Below are 23,097 nucleotides of genomic sequence, written 5' to 3'. Positions count from 1 at the left end.
ACCAGGTTGGATTTAAGAGAGCTGTATAGGGGATCAGCTCCCATATGTTATGATTGATACTACAGGGTGTGTGAGTGCTCCAAATTACCTTTTTGATGCTATGATGTGAAAATGTTGTTTATGTTGCATTTCACTCTACAGGGTGCATTAGTTCAGATAGTTATAGAGATTATAGTTAAGATTGATATTTTACTCTCTGAGTCGAACGCTCACTCCTGTTCAAAAATTTTTACAGGCCACAGGAGGATATTTTGTTCTTGGTTAACCTGCCTTTTTACCTCGCAGGTTGTTTATCAATATTGTGTAATTTTAATTACTCCTAGAATTTCCGCATGTGTTAGCAGTAATTATTTGAAATTGGTCTGTAATATTATATTCATGTTGGACCTGTAAACTTAATATTTTAAGTCTGTTTGATGGATTGGATGAGGGAGCTGAGCTCCCATTTATTATTATGTTGATGAGTATGTGGAGGGTGAGCTGAGCTCCCCAATGGATTGTTTATTATGTTTACAGGTCGGGTGAGTCGAAAACTCCCCGTTGGTAAGTCCATTTTATGGCCGGACTCTGTCCGTTTGTTTTCTTGAATTTGGGCCCAATGGGCCTTAAAGTTGGGTTAATGAATAGTTAAGGCTTACTACGGGCCTCGGGGGCTTTAGGCTGGCCCAGGTCCTAGTGCCGGTCCGGCCCATAGGTTGGGTCGTGACACAAACTATCTCAAATCTGATTATTATTATTATTATTATTATTATTATTATTTGATATATTTAATTTTAATTAGTAATCTACATCAAATATTATTTTTATTAATAATTTATATTTGAAAATTTTAATAATTTTATAAAATAATTAAATTTTATTTTATTAAAAATAAAATATAAAACTTATAAAATATATTAATAGATTCAGGTAACGAATGCTTAATACATAAAACTTGAACCTATCTTAAATCTCATTATATACTGCTTAAATTCATTTTATTAAATTTTAGTTGAGCCGAGTATCCAAAATATTCGATCCGTTGCCATCCTTATTTATGCCTAATTTTTTCACCAATCAATTCCTATAAGATGATTTTATTTTAATGACACACTAGTTGTCTATTACCAGTGTTCTGCTAATTATTTTTTATTTTATTTTAATAATTTAATTTAATATTTATTTTTATATTTTTAACATATATTAAAATTTTGTTATTGTTAAAATTTTTAATTAATTATGTTAAATGTAATTTAAATTTGTATTAAAATTTTGAATTACCATATACTTCCTTCCTCTAATTTTAAGTGATATTTAAAATTTTTTTAACTCACTTTATTTGCTTTTTTAAAAGTTATTATTGAAATAACTTTGTATTTCATAAAGACTATAAAAATATATGCCAGTTAATTTTAAAATTTAAAATAAATTAATAAGTTAATTAATGATTTTTTTTAAAATTTTATTAAGTTGCGTCTTTTATTATGCTTTTTGACATTTTTGGAAAAGTTACCTGCATTATTTTTATGAGTTATTTTGTAAAGTTCAATTATATATATATAATTTTTAATTAATTACATTAAACGTATTTTAAATATAATTTAAAATTTAAAATAATTATATATTTATTAAATTTAAAATATATTTTATTTTTTAAATAATTATTTATTATTTTCATTGCATATCTATTTATGAGAACGTAATAATATAATATTTTATTTTTTAACAATAATTAATATAGTTTTGTATATTACTTAAAAATTAAAATAAATTTATTAATATATTATTTTTATTATTTAAAAATTGTATTAATTTAGTTCTTTTAATATGTAATATGTTGATTTTTGAAGAAATTATGTGGCTTATTTTTACATAATCAAATATAAATTTAAGTGAAATTACAATTCTAAACCGTAAAAAAATTTAAAAACTAATTAAAAATAAGGGCATATTAGCAATTTTCTTGCTGGCTCAGAAAACCTTCTTTTCTAGCGAAAGTTACACAGAATTTATGCTTCTGCTCTCACTAAGAAACTAAAATAAAAGGATCAAAATCAAAGTTCAGAAGAAAAGCTAGCAAGAAAATGGCGGCGAAGCAAATGGAAGAGGTACAGAGAAAACTAGCGATGCTGAATTATCCTCGAGCCAATGCTCCTGCTCAGTCTCTCCTCTTCGCCGGCATGGAGCGTTACGCTCTCCTCGAATGGCTCTTCTTCAAGTCAGCTCTCTCTCTCTCTCTCTCTCTCTCTCTCTCTCTCTCTACGCACATACAAGGAAATCGGAAGCTTCCCCAAGCTGGATCTTGTATTGCTTTGTTAGTTTGGTTACTTTATCTAATATAAGCCATGAAGGAATAGAAAAGAGGAAATTTTTAAGAGTAAAAAATTTTCATTCTCTGTTGACATTGTAGGGTTTTTGAATGTTGTATAGCTGAGAAAGTGAGAATTTGTCACTGCTGGGTTTTGCAGGTGCTTACGTAAATGTGTTGAATTGAGAATTATGTGAATGTATGAATCAAGATTGCGGCTTCGTTGTCATTTGATATGAGTTTGTGTTTGAATTGTTCACTAATTGGGTATAAATTGGTACTCTTGTTTTTCTATAAGTTTTATGTGCATTTCATTTTCTTTTTCGTGCCAGAATTAAGTTCCTGTTATTACAGTTTCAAACTGGATGATTTCAATTGTTGCTGAGAAAACATTTGAGAAAATATGGAGAAAAACAAATTGAACGCTTGAGAGGAAGAGCTTGTGATAAAATTCGGCACTTAACTCATGCAATTCTCTCTTTCCCTTCGATGAGTGCAAGTTGAAAATTTTTGGTAATGTGATTTGCAGACTATTAGGGGATAAATCACCCTTCTCACAGCAAAATTTACAAGGAGATGCTATGGATCGTGATGAAGAGACTGCTCGGATTCAATGTAAGTCTCTTCTTTCTAGCGTCATAATGTTTCATATTTTTCACCTGTTTAACATTTAATAAAAAAAGATCCTTTTCTTGTCAATTGTGTGTTAAACATCTATTACTTGCATTCAAAACTGAAGATAAGAAGAAGCAAACATCTATTACTTGCATTCAACTTGGTGATATTTTATTGGTCATGGTCCTTCTCTTTTATCTTTGATGTCATCATGAGTGTTGATTAGTTGGAGAAACACATGCTTTCCAGGGGCTTCAGTGGAGTATGTATAATGTGTTTCCTATCATTAAAAGGAAATGGGATGCAGTCTACCACCTTAAACCTGTGTGTCAAAGTTGTGTGGAAGTGCTCTAACTTCTAAGATCTTTTTTGATCTGTAGTTTACATCTATGAAAATGCTTTAAGTTGTTGGACAATTTTTGAGAAAAGAAATCCAATACCTTGTGGATAAGTTTTAGTATGCCTGAGTGAGCATTTGTAGCTATGTTAACAATATTGGAATTTGACATGATTAACTGCTTTGTTGCAGATTTGGCAGAGATTGCTAAGTTTCTCGGTATCACTACAACTATTGACACAGAAGCTATCCAAGTAAGTTGTTTAATACAGCATGAGTAGCAAGTTAGTAATCAAAAAGTACCTTCCTATGTATGTTAAACTTCTAAAATTGACTAATATATTCCACTGCAGTTGTTTAAGTTCAAGTATTGCATCTCTTTTTTTTTTTTTTTCATTGATATTTAAGTTGATAAGTTATAGGCAAGTTGAATTTGTATTATCACTTCATATGATTTGATTTAATTATGTGTAATGCCTTGTGGCATTAAGTACCTTCCTATGTATGTTAAACTTCTAAAATTGACTAATATATTCCACTGCAGTTGTTTAAGTTCAAGTATTGCATCTCTTTTTTTTTTTTTTTTTTCATTGATATTTAAGTTGATAAGTTATAGGCAAGTTGAATTTGTATTATCACTTCATATGATTTGATTTAATTATGTGTAATGCCTTGTGGTCCAGGGGCGTGGAAGTTATGAGGATCGAACTGAAATGCTTCAGCTAATAGTAGATCTTGTGGAGGCGAGCATATATGCTGATAATCCAGAATGGAGGTTGAGTTTATATAAAGTGAAAATTTTCAATTAATTGCCATATACTATAGTTGATAATCTCCTTAGTTGTCTTAAAATTTTCAACTGTTGTTGCTTTTGTGTCACGTCATTATTTTCTCTAAAATTTGTTCTGCATCCTTGGCAGTGTTGATGAGCAGGTGGCAAAAGACATACAGTTAATAGATTCTATTGCAGAAAAACAGTCTCTAATTTTCTCAGAGGAATGCAAGTTGTTCCCTGCAGATGTGCAGATTCAATCTATATATCCATTGTAAGATTATGCTTTCATACGCTGCCAATTATCATTTTCTCCGTTGTTTTAAACAATATAAAGCATTTATTCGATCATCCTGAAATGATTTATATATTTAAGCTTGCTCCCACATGGATAATGTCGACAAGCTGGATAATCTTTCAATTTGAGGACTGTCTATAATTACCTGTGAATTTTGGCCATTTTTGTAGATTGAATGTCATTGTGTAGTCCCAGACAAAACATAAACATCTTTCAATCAATTTGGAAAAAAATTACTGGCACAAGATGATGTCAAACATCTATCATGCTATGATTATTTTTTCATTGCATGTGATGTAGTAACATCCTGTTCCTTTCATCAAAGTACATTTGCAGACCTGATGTATCTGAGCTGGAAACAAAACTTTCAGAGCAATCAAAGATACTATTGAATCTTCAGCAGAAAGTTGATGATTTGGCATCAAAGGTTTATCTCAGTTCCTTCGCATTTGGATCCTGATTTGAAAATTTGTGCTCTTTCACCTTTTTACCTCTTATTTTTCTTCCCTGGAGAATTCTCACAACTTATTTTTAAAAGCAAGCTTTTGCTGAATACTCATATTCTTCTGTTGGAGAGCAGTTCCAATTCTTTTCTGTACCATGACCACATTTTACTGTACTCCCAATATCATCATGTTATGTAATTCTATTTCCCGCCACCTTGGGCCCAATTCCTGTTAACTTTGTGCACTTTTTTCTTTAGCATGCTTACAATCCAGATGAGGAATATACAGAGGTGGAATCCCAACTGCGGTCACATTTGGAATCTTTTCTAGAAACTGCAAGACAATTCAATGTGATTTACACCAAGGTCTTCTTTTCCCTTACTTGAGCCTAGTCAAACAAAGAATTATTCCCTTATTATTATGTTTGATCTCTCTATTTTGTTCTTATTGCTTATCTCAATGGAGAAAAGAAAGAAAACAAAAAGAGGTGGATTACTATGATGTATTCAGTAATCAGTATGATGAATTAGCTTGCTTTTCCTCAACTTGTTTGCTATATTTTTTGGCTTGATTGGCTATCACTTTTTGGTTGAAACGCTTTAAGACCTTCGCGATATCAATCTTATGCTAGAATTATTAGCTGAAAACTTTAATCTTGACTTTTAAGTAGATGCTTAAAAGTCATTCTGTGGAGTTTTATTGTACAAGCTGATATCTTTGTACATTTTGGCTATCATGTTTGTTTAGGAAATTCGCCCATGGACACACATGATGGAGGTGCCACAACTTCATGGGTTTGGGCCAGCTGCTAATCGCTTGTTGGAGGCATACAAGATGCTTTTGAAGGTATATTAGTATCAAATCCATTTTGATGTTCTGCTGCTTGAACTATTGTATTGTGTGAATTTAATTTTATCTCAAATATCAGCAATTTCATGAATCTGGCTATATTGATATGTCACTGATGTAATAGTACTATACAACATTTTATTTTTAAACTTGAATGTATTGATGCTAATCAATCCAATATTTGTGACCAACTGGACTCGGTAAAATTAGCTGGTTAATCAGTTTAATTACAGAAGTGTTCCAACTTAATGTCCAGACTGGTATCTGACCTGACAGGCTGGTTCAGATTTAACAACTATGGTTGGGCAACCAGTAAAACGGCGTTAATAGTTAGCCCAGCTTGGGCATCTTTCAAGAGTCTAGTTTATTCGTGAAAATTTCATTTGTTTTGCGCCATATAGTTGACTTACATGGTTGAATGTTAAATTTGGGTACTCCAAATAACATGCTGGCCCAAAGATTACTTTGCAACCCATTACTATTGGGGAGTTACTTTCTGACGTCCGCACTTTTCTGCATCATATGAATTTTTGAAGATAGTGCATTTTTAGTTCAAAGTCCTTCACAAATTACAATAGCCTTTTTTTATATAGACGCTAGAGACTAGACCAAACGCATCTAACCTTCAGATAAACTCCCTGCTCAATTACTCTAGTTTTTGTTGCTTCTCTTCAGAAGAGTAAAGAATTAGTAATGGTTAATTTTTTTAGTTTTATAAAATGCTAGGTGTGGTTGTACATTGTTTATTTTACTGTCGGAATTATCTATGTTCTGCTTTTATGGCAGTTTTTGGGGAACTTGAGGAATCTCAGAGATTCACATGCAGCTCTGTCTGTTGGTTCCTCTGAAACAATAGCTGGTGAACCCTCTTCAGTTACAAGAATAATTTCAGAGTGTGAGTCTGCATTGACTTTCTTAAATCGTGATCTTGGAATCCTGTCAGCTTCAATTGCACGTGAGCGAGGTAATGATGCAACTCTATGATGAATGCAGTACAAGATAGGCACTTACCAACATGATCTCTTGACTCTTATTATGGACACATTGCTAGTGGATTATTTTTATGCTGTATAAAGGTTGATTGAATTGAACGTCTTGTAAAAACTATTCTTTGAGAGAGTGGTGTGTTCACTGCAAACTTCAGGATTGTATGGTCCCTTAATCAAAAGCACGTTAACTGTCAAATTCTTGGTCTAAATTACCTGGATACCTGAAATCTTCAATATTATGTGTGTATTAAAACTATCCTTTTGAGTGGGTGTGGAGTGTTTGTTAAGCAGAAGCCAGTATAGCTGGCATTCGCCTCAGTTCCTTTGCTTAAATGATAATACGGTCTGCACACAACAACAACAACAACTTTGACAAAATGAAGAAGACATAGCTGATCTTGGACATTGCCAATTATCCTAATTTCCAAATTGAGTTCTTATGCCGGTGGTAAATTGTCTTGTTCCTGGTGCCACCTTCCATAATGTTCAAGAAAATTGAATTTAGATAATCGAAGTGTGATTTCATGTGATGTGGTTTCTAGAAATATACTTGTTAGTTTTTGGCAGGAAACATGATTATGAGTCATACCGAGAATTGAAAGTTCTCTTTACTCGTGGGCAGAATGCTTTTTTGTTTCTTGAAGACTATTTTGAAAATGAAAATTTATTATTATTATTATTATTATTATTATTATTAAAACAAACAACTTTTTTTTATCTTTTATAAGGAACAGTATAAATAATTTTTTTACTATTTATAAGAAACAGTAAAATATAATTTTATTCTTTTTTACTTATTATTATTATTATATATTAAAGGAAAGCAAAGTGAAAAATTCTCTCTACCAGTCTATCTCTATTTTTTTTTATTATATATTGTGCGTGTTAATTGTGGAGAGTTGAAAAGTTAAGGGTGTTATTATTTCTATAATTTCTTATTATAATTTCCAACAGATAATAAATATTCATACATTATATAATTATCTTTTAAATAAAATTCATGAAAAAAATAACTTTTAAATCCTAATAATTTTTATTTTTTAACAGTTCAATAATATAATAACAAATAATTTTAATATATACAAACAACTTTTTTACCGTTTATAAGGAACAATATAAATAATTTTTTGCTATTTATAAGAAACAGTAAAATATAATTTTATTATTATTATTATTATTATTATTATTATTATTATTATTATTATTATATGTTAAAGGAAAGCAAAGTGAAAAATCCTCTCTACCAGTCTACCTTTTTTTTTTTTATATATATATATATAGCACGTGTTAATTGTGGAGGGTTAAAAAGTTGAGAGTGTTATTATTTCTATAATTTCTGATTATAATTGCCTACAGATAATCAATATTCATACATTAAATAATCCTCTTTTAAATAAAATTTATAAAAAAAATAACTTTTAAATCCTAATATTTTTTATTTTTTAACTGTCCAACAATATAATAAAAAATAATTTTAATATATACAAACAACTTTTTTACTGTTTATAAGGAACAGTATAAATAATTTTTTTGCTATTAATAAGAAACAGTAAAATATAATTTTATTCTTTTCACTTATTATTATTATATATTAAAAGAAAGCAAAGTGAAAAATCCTCTCCACCAGTCTACCCTTTATATATATATAGCACGGGTTAATTGTGGAGAGTTGAAAAGTTAAGAGTGTTATTATTTCTATAATTTTTTATTTTAATTGTCAGATGATAATCAATATTCAAACATTAAATAATTATCTTTTAAATAAAATTTATGAAAAAAATAATTTTTAAATCCTAATAATTTTTATTTTTTAACCGTTCAACAATATAATAACAAATAATTTAATATATATATATATATATCAATTCAAATTATTTTTTTCTCATTTCAATTTATATTTTAATTTTAATTGCTTTCAAATTATTTAGTTGTTATTATTATTGAAATAATTTTAAAATTTATTGATTAATAACAATGTTGTGATAATTTTACCTATTACATTTCTTTATTTTAGTTGCCTTTTTGTTATTATTATTAAAAATTAATATTTTCTTTTTAATTTTTACATGAGATATCTTAATCTCTAACCCGCTATAATATTTTTTTTAATTAATTGAATTTTTTGAATTAAAATGAGTGCTTAATCCTTTTTAAAATTTTATATAGATATTATATTTTATTAATTGAATTTTTAAATTTTTATTTATTTATTTTAATATTTAAACCATTTATATGTTCATAAATAAATTGATTTTTGTATAATTTTTAATTTTTTTTATTTTCAATTTAGTTGTTTTTAATTATTTAATTGTTTAATTTGCATTCATTATAATTGTTTTTCTTAAATCAGTTTCAAGATTATATTATTTTATGATAAAATAAATTTTACTTTATTAATCTATTTGAGCTTTATTTTTTTTCCTATAAACACTACTTTAAAATGGTAAAATTTTGATTAAAATTATTATTTTTTGTTATAATAATAATAATATTTATTATCTTTTAAAATATTTAAAAATAATATTTAAATTTTTTTATAATATCTATTTAGAGTTGTTAGTCTATTAAATATATAATTATAAATAATAAATAATTAAATTTGCTTTGCTTATATTTAATTTATTTTTTAATAATTAAAAATATTTTAAAACAATAAGCATATAAATTATTTTTATATACTAAACCTATTACCTTAAGAATAATATTAGACATATTTTTTATTACTTTTTTAAACAATCATTACTATTATTTTTTTTATAACTATACTCTACAATTTTTTTTTTGAAATTATATGTTTATTCTGTGTATTATAATAAATAAATAATAAATATAATAGTATTAATATTAATTTATTTTAAACTAAACTGCATACACATAACTAATATATAATATAATGAATGATTAAAATTTTATTTCACTTTAATTATGATCTACACATAAATAGTATGTAATATAATTTTTTATATATTTTTAAAATAAAATTACATGTATTTTCAAGAAAAATATCTTTTTATTAATTATATTAATATGATAAATATATATATATATATATATATATATATATATATATATATATATACATAAAAAAAAAAAAATTTACACCCGTAGCATAGCGCAGGTTTTAAAAAACTTGTACATTACCAAAACACACAAGATTTTTACTGTTCCTAAAGAATAATAAAATTACAATTTTACCCTTCTTTTATTATCAGCATGCCTGCAACGGGAGGTGAGCGTGTGTGTGTATAAATATATATATATATATATATATATAAACACGTGGGCAAATCTAAGGATAGAGATATTGTCATTCTCACACAAAAATTCACCTCATATTTTAATCTAAATAATATATTTTTAAATATAAAAATAATATTATATTATTAATTTTATTTTAAATAAATAAATAAATCATGATAAAAGGAAATTAAAATCCTATATTAAAAAATAATAATAAAATTATAGAATATACAGTGTGAAAACTATATAAAAAATATTAAATTATGGATAAACATTAATACTTTTAGATTATATATAATTTAGCGGAACACATCTAATACTTATATTATGATTTGAAAGTAAAAAAAAAAAATATTAGCATAAGCATAGTATTTTAAAATATTAATTCAATAGTCAATATGATACATTATGCCTTTGTCATTTTCGAATGCTTTTAAAGAAAAATTAATAATATATGCTCCACTTGATTCATATTTAAGTTAATGTATTTTAAAGTTAGGAACATATTTGATCAACTTATATTTTAATTATTGTATTCAATATTTTTATTTTTTTATTTAAACTCTCAACTATCTATTTTTTATATTTTCAAAGTAATGAATCACAAAAAATAGGCCACTACATTCAGGTTATATTAAAAAATTAGTACTATGAAATTACATATCTTTATTTAAATATAAATTTATATATATCAAAATAACTATATTATTAATGTTATATAATATAATTATATACGATAAAAAATTATAATAAAACTAATACCTTTATTTTACCAGTACTGGAGTAGTCTCCAGGATTGTTAAGTCTCGAGTTAGAGTTTCAATTAGACCCAATTATAAAAAATATATATATATATATAATATAAAATAAATCGTGAATGAGTTGATAAAAAAAAAAATTAAAAGACATTTAAAGGATTTTGCATTTTAAAAATAATAATTAAATTTCAACAAAATTTTAATAAAATAAGTATTTAATAAAAATTTTGTATACTCTAACAATATTTGTAACACTGAAAAAGTTTAAATTATTTGTAACAAAATTTGTATACTAAGCAGTAATGCTTAGCGCGATGGATTTGTTGCCTCGCGCAGGTACTAAAGGTAAAGCCCAGCGAATATTAAACAGAGATTTTAGAGTTCTGATCTGTAGAAGTGTCTAAAGTATTCAAGGTTGTCACCTCCTTAGCAATGCATGTAGATAGGACCCATGTAAGTCATAATTTGTATGTTGTATAAAATGCTTAGTTATAGTATTGTAATATAAATTATGAAAATGTAATTAATAGGTATATCATGTAAATTAATGAAGATAAAAAATTTTCATATATAAGTTGAGTATGAATGAAAATGTATGAAAATAGATATGAATGAAACTCTATGGATTTGAATACAGAATTGAAATATATAGATGATGCATGAAATGATGAGATCTTTATTTGAAAATATTATTGAAAATTTCAAGCAGATGAATAGTGAAAATACGTTAAATGTTAATAAAATAGAAGAAACTCCGTTAGTTTCTCTATCGAAAAATAATTGATATTAAAATATAATGAGAACAAAATTTTTAAAGGAATAAAGTAAGATAAAATAGGGTGCTCTAGCACCGAATGCAGCACGCCTTACTTAGCTACACTGTAATCGGGTAAAAGGTGTTACATATTACTTTAAGAATAATATTAGACATATTTTTATTACTTTTTTACACAATCATTACTATTGGTTTTTTTTATAACTATACTCTACAATTATTTTTTTTGAAATTATATGTTTATTCTATGTATTATAATAAATAAATAATAAATATAATAGTATTAATATTAATTTATTTTAAACTAAACTATATACACATAACTAATATATAATATAATGAATGATTAAAATTTTATTTCACTTAAATTATAATCTACACATAAATAGTCTGTAATATAATTTTTTATATATTTTTAAAATAAAATTACATGTATTTTCAAGAAAAATATATTTTTATTAATTATATTAATATAATAAATATATATATATACATAGAAAAAAAATTCACACCCGCAGCATAGCGCGGGTTTTAAAAAGCTTGTATATTACTAAAACATACAGAATTTTTACTGTTCCTAAGAAACAATAAAATTACAATTTTACCCTTCTTTTATTATCCAGCATGCCTGCAGCTGGAGGTGAGCGTGTATGTGTATATATATATATATATAAATATAAACATGAGGGCAAATCTAAGGGTAGAGATATTGTCATTCTTACACAAAAATTCATCTCATATTTTAATCTGAATAATATATTTTTAAATATAAAAATAATATTATATTATTAATTTTATTTTAAATAAATAAGTCATGATAAATGAAAATTAAAACCTATATTATAAAATAATAATAAAATTATAAAACATACAATGTAAAAACTATATATAAAAATATTAAATTATGGATAAACATTAATATTTTTAGATGACATATAATTTAGCGAAGCACATCTAATACTTATCTCATTATTTGGAAGTAAAAAAAAATATATTAGCATAAGCATAGCATATTAAAATATTAATTCAGTAGTCAATATGATACACTATGCCTTTGCCATGTTTGCATGCTTTCAAAGAAAAATTAATGATATATGCTCCACTGATTGATTCATATTTAAGTTAATGTATTTTAAAATTGGGAACATATTTGATCAACTTATATTGTAATCATTGTATTAAACATTTTTATTTTTTTATTTAAACTCTCAATCATCCATTTTTGACACTTTCAAAATAATGAATCACAAAAAAAGGCTATCACATTCACCCTATATTCAAAAATTACTGCTATGAAATTACATCTCTTTATTTAAATAAAAATGTATCTATTCCAAAATAACTATATCATTAATGTTATATAATATAATTATATACGATCAAAAATTATAATACAAATAATACCTTTATTTTAGCAGTACTGGAGTGGTCTCTAGGGCTGCTAAGTCTCAAGTTAGAGTTTCAATTAGATCAAATTATACAAAAAAAAATTATAATACAAAATAAATCGTGAATGAGTTGATAAAAAAAATTAAAAGACATTTAAAGGATTTTACATTTTAAAAATAATAATTAAATTTCAACAAAATTTTAATAAAATAAGTATATAATAAAAAATTTTTATACTCTAACAATATTTGTAATACTGAAAAAGTTTATATTATTGTTTTTTATTAATTTTATATTTAATAATAAAAAAGAGAAAAAATGTTTTTAAAAATAAAAGCAGAGATTCTACCGATATCAACTAAAAAAAATAGTTAACCCAAAATCCAATAAAATTAGTCACTCTCATTTATTTTTTTTTCTTTTTTTAACTTTTATATATTAATTTAAGAGAATTTATTTTTACTTTATTCTTATTATTATCATCGATTACAATATAGTTATAAGTGTTTTCATATTAATTTAATGTGTTTTAATTATTTAACTTTGCATGATATATATATATATATATATATATGTTGTGTTAATATGCTTGTATATAATTAAAATAAATAACTTTTTTACTGTTCTTAAGGAACAGTAAAAGGGCAATTTTATCTTTTTTATTTTTATTTTGAAAAAATTTAATAGTCCTCAAATTATAACATATTAAAGAGTTATATATATATATTCAAATTATTTCCCTTTTCAAATTTTAATTTTAATTGTTTTTAAATTATTTAATTATTATTAAAAATAATTTTATTTATAATAAAGTGAATTACATTTTATTTTACCTGTTTTAATTCTTTATTTTCAATATCTTAATTTTTTAAAATATATAATTTTTTTTCTTATTAAAAGTAAAAACTTTCTTTTCAATTTTTCAATGATATATTTTGAAATACTAACTTATTATTATTTTTTCCTTTTTTAATTAATTGAATCTTTTAAATTAAAATAAATGAGTCTTCTTCAAGTCATTTGGATATTTTATTTATTAATTGTTTTCAAATTTTATTAATTTATTTTAATTTTTAAAGCACATAAATTCAAATTAATTTTTCCTTTTCCTTTTTTTATTATTATCATTTTAATTTTTTATTATTTTATTTTATTATTAAATTTACATTAGTTATTATTATTATCAGTAATTTTATTTTATGATACAATGACTTTCATTTTATACATTAATATTATATGAATAAAATATCAGAATTTCATATTATGTTGTTAATCAATTTTACTAATATTATTTATACCATCTTTTTCTTTTTATAAATCACTATTTTAAAACAGTAATATAATTATTATTATGTAAAAAATATTTAAAAAATAATATCTATAAATTTTTTCATAATATTTATTTAAATTTGTTCATTATATTAAATATATGATTGAGCATTTGGTTCGAATTGAACCAAACTGAATAATTAAAACTGAATTAACAGAGTTATCATATTTTAGAAATCGAACCAAACTGAAATGAATAAAAAATAAATTGAAACAAACCACTTTATTTCGATTTATTCGGTTCAAACCGAATTTTATTCATTCCTAATTAAATATATAAATTTTATTTATAAGTAACTAATAATTGAATTTTATTTACTTTTAAATTGATTAAATGATTTTAATAATTATTAAAAAATAATTTTATTTATAATTTATAAGTATAATAGTTATATTATTATTATAAAATAAAATTAAACATATTTTTAGTGTAAATATTTTTTTTATTTATTAATCATATTAAAAAATAAATAAATAAAATAAAATCCGCAGAATCGTGTGGACTTTTAGAGCTTGTTTGTACTTAATTCAGTAATTTTAAAGGTACAGCCATCTTTATATCGCTTTCAACCCAACGTTTCCTCTTCCCTCTTCTCTCCCTTGATCTTTCAACTTCAATTTCACCACCCATTGCCATTGATTGGTTTGCTATAAATTAATTATATGTTTTTTTAAGGAAAAAAAAAATAAAATGTTAGAAATATGCATACAAAAGTTCGGTGAGATTTTTAGAAATACTCAACTCAACTCAACTCAACTCAACTAAGCCTTTATCCCAAAAATTTGGGGTCGGCTATATGGATTCGCTTTTTCCACTCTGAACGATTTTGGGTTAAATCCTCAGAAATGTGTAATGCTTCTAAGTCATGCTGTACTACTCTCCTCCAAGTCAATTTAGGTCTACCCCTTTTTTTCTTTCTATCCTCTAGCCTAATGTGTTCTACTTGTCTAACTGGAGCCTCCGTATGTCTACGCTTCACATGACCAAACCACCTCAATCTCCCTTCTCTCAACTTATCTTCAATTGGCACCACTCCTACCTTTTCTCTAATACTTTCATTACGGACTTTATCTAGTCTAGTATGACCACTCATCCACCTTAACATTCGCATCTCTGCAACTCTTATCTTAGATGCATACAACTCTTTCAGTGCCCAACACTCACTACCATATAGCATAGCCGGTCGTATGGCTGTACGGTAAAATTTTCCTTTTAATTTATTGGGAATCTTACGATCACATAAAACTCCGTGGCACGTCTCCACTTCAACCATCCGCTTTAATCCTATGACTAACATCCTCCTCACATCCCCCATCTACTTGAAGGACTGAGCCTAGATATTTAAAGTGATTACTTTGGGACAGTGCCACTCCATTCAAACTAACTCCTTCCCTATCACCAGTTTGGCCTTCACTGAACTTGCAATGCATGTATTCTGTCTTCGTTCTACTTAACTTAAAACCCTTTGACTCTAGAGTACTTCTCCAAAGTTCTAGCTTCCTATTGACTCCTTCTCGTGTCTCATCTATCAGAACAATATTATCCGCAAACATCATGCACCAAGGAATACTCTCTTGTATATGTTTATCGGTTCATCTAAAACTAATGTAAAAGGTAAGGGCTTATGGTGATCCTTGGTGTAATCCAATTGAGATCGGAAAATCTCTTGTGTCCCCTCCCACTGTGCGCACAATAGTAGTTGCTCCTTCATACATATCTTTCAATACTTGTATGTACCTAATAGATACCCTCTTTTGTTCTAACGCATTCCATAAGACCTCTCTTGGAACACTATCATAAGCCTTCTCCAAATCAATAAAAACCATGTGTAGATCTTTCTTCCCATCTCTATATTTCTCCATCAAGCTTCTAATGAGAAAGATCGCTTCCATAGTTGAAGGACCAGGCATGAAACCAAATTGATTGAGAGAGATAGAAGTATCATGACGTAGTCGATGCTCCACAACTCTCTCCCACAACTTCATAGTATGGCTCATGAGTTTAATTCCCCTATAGTTTGAGCAACTCTGTATGTCTCCTTTATTTTTAAAAATAGGTACTAAAATACTCTTCCTCCATTCATCAGGCATTTTCTTTGAGTTTAGAATCTTATTAAATAATTTAGTTAACCATGCCACTCCCATATCTCCCAAATACTTCCACACTTCAATTGGTATTTCATCGGGTCCACAGGCTTTACCTACTTTCATTCTCTTAAGTGCTTCCTTTACTTCTAAAGATCTAATCCTTCTAGTATAATTTACATTATTTTCTATTGTTCTATAATCTATATTCACGCTATTTCCATTTTGGCTATTATTAAAGAGATCATTAAAATAATTTCTCCATCTTTCTTTAATGTCCTCATCTTTCACCAACACTTTTCCTTCTTTATCCTTAATGCACCTAACTTGATTGAGATCTTGACATTTCTTTTCTCTACTCCTTGCTAATCTATAAATACCTTTCTCCCTTCTTTAGTTCCAAGTTTCTCATATAACTTTTCAAAGGCACATGCTCTTGCTTGGCTAATCGCCTTTTGCCTCTTTCTTTGCTATCTTGTCTTGTTCATATGCCTCATTATTATCACATTTAGGTAATTTCTTATACCATTCCCTTTTTCTCTTCACTGCCTTTTGTACTTCCTCATTCCACCACCATCTCTCTTTTGAGGGTGGTCCATGTCCTTTAGACTCCCCAAGTACTTTTCTAGCTACTTCTCTAATCTTTGATGCCATCTGTATCCACATATCATTGGCCTCCATATCTAGCTTCCATACTTCGGACTCAAGAAGCTCATTTTTGAACTTCACTTGCTTTACTCCTTTGAACTCCCACCACTTTATTCGAGCTACACTATTTCTTCTGACCTTACTTGAATTGTTCCTAAACTTGACATCCAAGACCACCAACCTATGTTGACTTGTTAAAGCCTCTCCTGGAATGACCTTGCAATCCTTGCATAGAGCTCTATTTGTCTTCCTGGTTAAGAGGAAGTCGATTTGGCTTCTATGTTGCCCACTTTTGAAAGTCACTAAATGTGACTCTCTTTTTATAAAGTAGGTATTTGCTAGTATTAGGTCGTATGCCATAGCAAAATCTAGGATGCTTTTTCCCTCCTCATTTCGACTGCCAAAACCAAAACCTCCATGAACATTCTCATAACCTTGCCTATCACTTCCTACATGTCCATTCAAATCTCCACCAATGAAAACATTCTCTTCATTCGGTATGCTTTGCATTAAATCATCCATATCTTCCCAAAACCTTTGTTTACTCTCACTGTCTAGTCCTATTTGTGGGGCATAAGCACTAACTATATTTATTGTTTCTCCGTCTAGTACTAGCTTTACTAGTGTAATTCTATCTCCTACTCTTTTCACAGCTACTACTGCGTCTTTCAGTGTCCTGTCTATGATTATACCTACTCCGTTCTTGTTTCTCTCCTTTCCGGTAAACCACAATTTATACCCTGAATTACCCACTTCCTTACTTTTCTCTCCTACCCATTTAGTCTCCTGAATGCAAGCAATATTCACCCTTCTCCTTTCCAAGGTATCCACAAGCTCCATTAATTTTCCAAGGTATCCACAAGCTCCATTAATTCCAAGTACCAACCCTGATCCTCCTCCTATCCTGCTCCTTCCTAATTGGTCTCCTTCTATGATATCTTCTATTATTTTCTATGTCTATCTTGTGTTCTGTTCTACTATTTGTTCTATTATCTGTCCTATGGACTAACTTCTTTACCCACACCTGTCCATGATGTGGGAACCCTTGCTCACTTAACACCACACCCGGGCGCCGGCATGGCGCGTCGCTTTCGGTGAACGCCCTACACCCTTGCATATTTATCACTACACCCGGGCTCCGATGTAGCGCGTCGTTAGTAGAGGACGCCTCAACGTTTATATCATTTGAATCCATATCATAGGGTGTGACGAAATTTTTACGCTGGTTGTCACCTACCGCAACCCTCCTCCTTTATCCGGGCTTGGGACCGGCTAAGCACAAACTACTTAGGCGGAGTATTTAGATTTTTAGAAATAATAATAATATTTATATGAATCATTTTTTGTTAAGAAAATATCAGTGGCCTATGATTGTATCTGATTAAATTGCTGTTGGATAGGCTTTGTTGCAGTATATGTGGGAAAATAGGCAAAACGCTACGAAGTTCCTCTCGAGTATTTATCAATCCGATCATTTCAAGAGCTGATTTGTCAATGGAAGCATAACGATCACGATATGAAGATCGAAGGTCCCATAAGGCTTCTTTGCTCAACTGAGTTTTTTGAGAAGCAATTATTGAAGCTGTCCATGTAAACAAATAGAATTTATTAATACTGCTATTCTAAAATTTAATAAAAAAAATTGTTTAATAATTTAAAAATTTTTATAATTAAAATACGTGAATTGTAAATTAAATTTAAATACACTAAATAAATATTTTTTGACATAATACTTTTCTAAATAATAATTTACATAATAATAGATAAGGCTAAGTTAAATAATAATAATAATAATGGATTGTTTTTAAAAAATTTTGATGTTAAAAAGCAATAATCAATTGCTATTATGCTTTAAAGAGCTATAGATATGAAAGAAATATATTCGGTACAATTATATATAAGAAAAAGAGAAATTATATATTCACGGAGATTAAAATAAAGTTAAATTAAAGAGTCATTTAAAAATTAGAAAAACAATAGAATGGATCTTTAAAATTAAAAAAAAAAGTTTACGCGAGGTATAAATTAAACTAAACCAAAAGAAGCAAATTGAATTATAGTATGATTCATCTAAAACATGATTCCAATTCATAAATAATTTTCATATGCAAGTAATCACTTAAAATATATATGTATACACATTGGAACTAGGTTAAGCTGTTTTAATTTTTTCTTGAGAAATTAGTGATAGGAATGAATCGAATTATTAAAATTATAATAATTTAATAGAGTCTTTATTTTCATATAACTTATACACAAAGACTTTTTATATCCGATGTAGAATCACAAAGGACTATTATGCATGTAATGTAAGGGAGAAGTTTTTTATATGCAAATTATATTATTAAAATGAAATCCAGCAAAAGGTACAAAAACTGTCACAACCCAACCTATGGGCCGGACCGGCACTAGGACCTGGGCAAGCTTAAAGCCCCCGAGGCCCGTAGTAAGCCTAACTATTCCTCAAATCCATAACCAGGCCCAATATGCATATAAAATAATTTAAATTAAATTGTTCTAATTATATTTTGAATCAACTTAACTCAGAAATTTTCAGAAACTAAGATTCAGGAGAGCCCAGCTCAACCCTGTTACCTCATTTACAAACTGTTTAAATACCATACAAATCTTTATTTATTAATTTCAAAAATTTAAATTAACGCAATTTCTATCAAGGGCCACACTATTACTAACACATGCGGAGTTCTAGATTTTAAATTTTGAAAAGATAGTAAAATAATTAAATAATCTACGTTAAACCTGCGAGGAAGAAAACAGGTTGCTCTGTAAAATAACTCCTCCTGTGGCCTGGAAAAAATATTGAACATGAGTGAGCGTTCGACTCAGAGAGTAAAATATCAATTTTAACCATAATCTCTATAACTATCTAAAACTAATGCACCCTGTGGAGTGAAATGCAACATCAACAATATTTTCACATCATAACAGCAAAAATATAATTTGGAGCACTCACACACCCAGTAATATCAATAATAATATATGGGAGCTGATCCCCTGTATAGCTCTCTTAAATCCAACCTGGTGCCAGCGAAGAACTCAAGCCGGACTTTCGCTTAATAAACCAAATCGGGGGTCCCAGCGAAGAACTCAAGCCGTGACTACCCCCCGAAGGATCGGGTCCCAGCAAAGAACTCAAGCCGTGACTACCCGTCCTATCCATAGTCCACACCACATCACACGCACGCCAACGCACGCACACTGCTCCAAATTACCACAACAACATCCATAACACTTTTAACAGTTATGAATGCAACATAAATCGTGCCTAGAGTTTAACTACATAAATATATGCATATAAGTGATGCATGGGCATGCTTGGACATATAATAATATCGAAATTACAATTAAAATTAATATTTTACTCACAAGATAATCGATGACTATTGTGGCTGCTGGATGCAGAAAAATAGCTGACCTCGATCACCTAATAATTAAATTATAAATTTATTAGTACTAAGTTAAGATAAAACTCTAAAGAGGCAATAGACAGCCTAATTCATGCCGAAAATCCGGCAGAATTTCTCCTATACCTAGGACCTACCTAACCTGCAAAAAGGCTCAAATAACACTTCTAAATTCCCAATTTCCACAATCACATCTCATCAATATCACATGGCCCCTCCTGGGCAATCCAAATCAGACAATACTCAAAATCTTAAAAATTACATTTTAGTCCCTATAATTGACATTTTTCAAAAATCCACTCAAACATGCTCTAAAAATTCTAAAATTTTGCCCCGCGGTCCTTAATAATATTATAAGACTATTGTAAAATGAATTGAAATTTTCTAGTCACCCATGAATATTTTATTCAAGAATTTTACTCGATTCCATAAGTTTCCAACAACTAACATATTTTTAATTCAACCCAATTCAATATTCACATATTTAGACCTCCATCCTCAAGCTTTAACCAATTATATAAAATTTAATTATCTTAATTTCAAATAATTTTATATGCCTATATGCTAAAAATCTAACTAAAATCCATCTATATTTTTCAAAAATATTCTACAATCACTCAAAAATTCAACAAACACCATAGAATATCTCCACATAATTTTACTTTCATCATATATTTTTCTTAGAATTTTTCTCCAATTTTTCCTGTTTAAGAAACACTGTATTTATGCTCCACAGACAGAGAAATAATAGAAATTGTCTTACCCGAAGTTTATCTGTGTCTCAAAAATTTCAAAAATTTACGAGGAAGCCTCTGGAAGTTGAATCACCTCCATAGCCCATCGAAGCCACCGCCGGAACCACCGCCCACGGTGGCCGGTTGCCGGCGACATTTGCCGGATCTGATCATACCACCATGTTCCTCTTCTCTTCCTCAGTCCATATGTGGTCTCGGATCATTGATCCAACGGTCGGATCATCGTAGATCTGACGAAAAAGCTTGAAAAACCCGAAACTTCTCTCATCCATATCTCACTCATTCGATCTCCATTTGCTGCAAAATTGGTATCAAAAGAAAGCTCTCGGAACAAGCTTTCTAACGCCACCTGAATCCCCTCGATCGGACATCGGATGAAGCCGAAATCGCGCCGGAAAGTCGCTGCCTACTGTGCGCACGTTTTCTCTCTCCTCTCCTTCTCTTGCCGCCGTTTCTAGTGTCTGGCCGTCGCTGGAGAGTCACCGGCGGGGTGGGAAGTTGCTTGGGAGGTCGCCGGCCGGTCGCCGGCCGATCACAGGAGAAAGAAAGAAAGAAAGAAGAAGAAGAGAGGGAAGGAGAGGGAAAGAAGAGAAATGGGGGGCGCCCTCCTCCCGTTTTTCTTTTAAATTTTTTTTTAATCTTTTTTTAATAAAAAGTTGGCAGTGTGACAGTGGAAACGCCAAAGTCAATTAAAATTTTTTTTTTTTTTTTTTTTTTTTTTTGTGGTTGTTACAAAAACAACACTGACAAACCACTGCAAGCAACAAAATTGTAGAAAACTGACACTGCCTAAATTACACAAAACCAGCCCAAATCCAACTAATGCAATTGCATACCCCACTGAAGCATATTGCACATATATGTTTCAGATTCTGCAGATAATAGACTGTAAAGTAATGCAGCAAACACATAAGCTTCAAATTCTAAATGAACATCCAAAGGCAGAGTTTAATATAACACAAAACGCAGAAGAGAGGATAGAAACTGAAGGCTCCAAAACAATCAGACCAAAGAAAAAAGCTCAGAACCCATGTGGACTGTAGATGTTAAAAGACTTGAGGACACAGCAGGTCAAGATTTCCAGATAAACTAATCTCCTATCAGCCCCCTACTACCCCAATTCAGATTGTCCCAGTCATCCACCATTAGACTTTTGTAATCAAAACCACTACTGAAACTCAATCAGAACTGCTTGTAGAATTAGAACAAGCCGTCTAGTACATCTTTCACCCCAGGAGCTAAAGCCAACTAATGGAGAAACAGAGATGCACAGCCCTTTCAAAAGCAGAGAGCAATAATCCACCACCGAATAAGAAAACGAACTACTTGAAGGCCAAAAACCAAGTCAATCTCCATAGCCAAGCCCCCTGATTTGCTAAATTGCTGATAATACACTGCTGATCCCAGAGATATGACCAATTGAAGAAGAAAAAACTGATACACTACTTCTGTAGATTAAAAGAACACATTAAAGGGTTTAAAGACTTGCTTTATCCGCAAATCCCAACTCCAACAGACTCCATTTAGCAACCAACCAGTTATGCTCAAAAAATGAATCACTGATATTTCTGCTGTGAGTGAATTAACATACAATAATGAAATATTGCTTGTTTTAATGGTTTAATCTCAAAACTGTTTAACTTGTTGTTATATAAAATCTAAATAACTATAGTTTCAAAATTAGAACAAATAAAAGTGATAAATAACAAATAATATAATAAACTCAACGGCAGTGTTACTTAGTAACTGATATCATAATCAAGATCATCATCTTCGTAATCGTCATTGGCCATTTCGTTGTAGTGGTCTCCAACAGCAGGATCACCACCTGCACTATAGTCGCTATCTTTCCCAATTTCAGGACTCGTTGAAATCTCCTCCTCTAATTTCTTCAGCGCATCATAGTTGATCTTGGAACTCATTGTTTTCTTCTTGTTGCTTTTTCTCTGATCATCAACACCACCAATTTTAAGAGCTTTCTTGGCATGTGCACCTTTCTTCTTCTCCTGCTGTGGCCGCTTTCTCTTGGAGTAATCTCTCTGCAGTAGCTCCCACATTATCTTTCTCAATTCTATTTCCTTCTCGTCGCGAACGTAACGA

At 28.9% G+C, this 23,097-nt stretch overlaps 1 protein-coding gene and 1 long non-coding RNA gene across 3 annotated transcripts; one reads left to right on the top strand and one right to left on the bottom strand.

Annotated features, from left to right (window-relative positions):
- The first annotated feature begins 1,973 nt into the window (after positions 1 to 1,973).
- Positions 1,974 to 6,789, top strand: LOC110658165 (AUGMIN subunit 7). Of its 2 annotated transcripts, XM_021815667.2 has the most exons (10): positions 2,058 to 2,197; positions 2,448 to 2,554; positions 2,817 to 2,902; positions 3,432 to 3,493; positions 3,923 to 4,014; positions 4,160 to 4,285; positions 4,646 to 4,736; positions 5,013 to 5,120; positions 5,503 to 5,601; positions 6,391 to 6,789. In XM_021815667.2, exons 2-10 carry the CDS (start codon positions 2,523 to 2,525, stop codon positions 6,586 to 6,588), a joined length of 894 nt encoding a protein of 297 aa, XP_021671359.1. In that variant the 5' UTR covers positions 2,058 to 2,197; positions 2,448 to 2,522; the 3' UTR covers positions 6,589 to 6,789. The 2 variants fall into 2 exon arrangements, with proteins under 2 accessions (XP_021671358.2, XP_021671359.1); XM_021815666.2 differs by lacking the exon at positions 2,448 to 2,554 and having other exon boundaries at positions 1,974 to 2,197.
- Positions 6,790 to 19,425: 12,636 nt separating this feature from the next.
- On the bottom strand, positions 19,426 to 21,364 carry LOC131179851 (uncharacterized). Its single transcript, XR_009148735.1, has 2 exons — positions 21,006 to 21,364; positions 19,426 to 20,262 (listed from the first exon to the last, which is right to left on the bottom strand). It is a non-coding gene; the product is annotated as an uncharacterized LOC131179851 (long non-coding RNA).
- Between the last annotated feature and the right edge of the window lie 1,733 nt (positions 21,365 to 23,097).

Source organism: Hevea brasiliensis, chromosome 5, assembly GCF_030052815.1.
Source record: "Hevea brasiliensis isolate MT/VB/25A 57/8 chromosome 5, ASM3005281v1, whole genome shotgun sequence".
NCBI classification, from domain to species: domain Eukaryota; kingdom Viridiplantae; phylum Streptophyta; class Magnoliopsida; order Malpighiales; family Euphorbiaceae; genus Hevea; species Hevea brasiliensis.
This window is presented reverse-complemented; position numbering and strand designations above follow the sequence as displayed.

Bases quoted from the DNA above. Each gene is read 5' to 3' on its own strand.
- LOC110658165 (XM_021815666.2), top strand. From the start codon at position 2,064: ATGGCGGCGAAGCAAATGGAAGAGGTACAGAGAAAACTAGCGATGCTG. The intron at 2,903-3,431 runs GTAAGTCTCTTC...GCTTTGTTGCAG, and splicing joins AGAGACTGCTCGGATTCAAT to ATTTGGCAGAGATTGCTAAG. The intron at 4,737-5,012 runs GTTTATCTCAGT...TTTTTTCTTTAG, and splicing joins TTGATGATTTGGCATCAAAG to CATGCTTACAATCCAGATGA.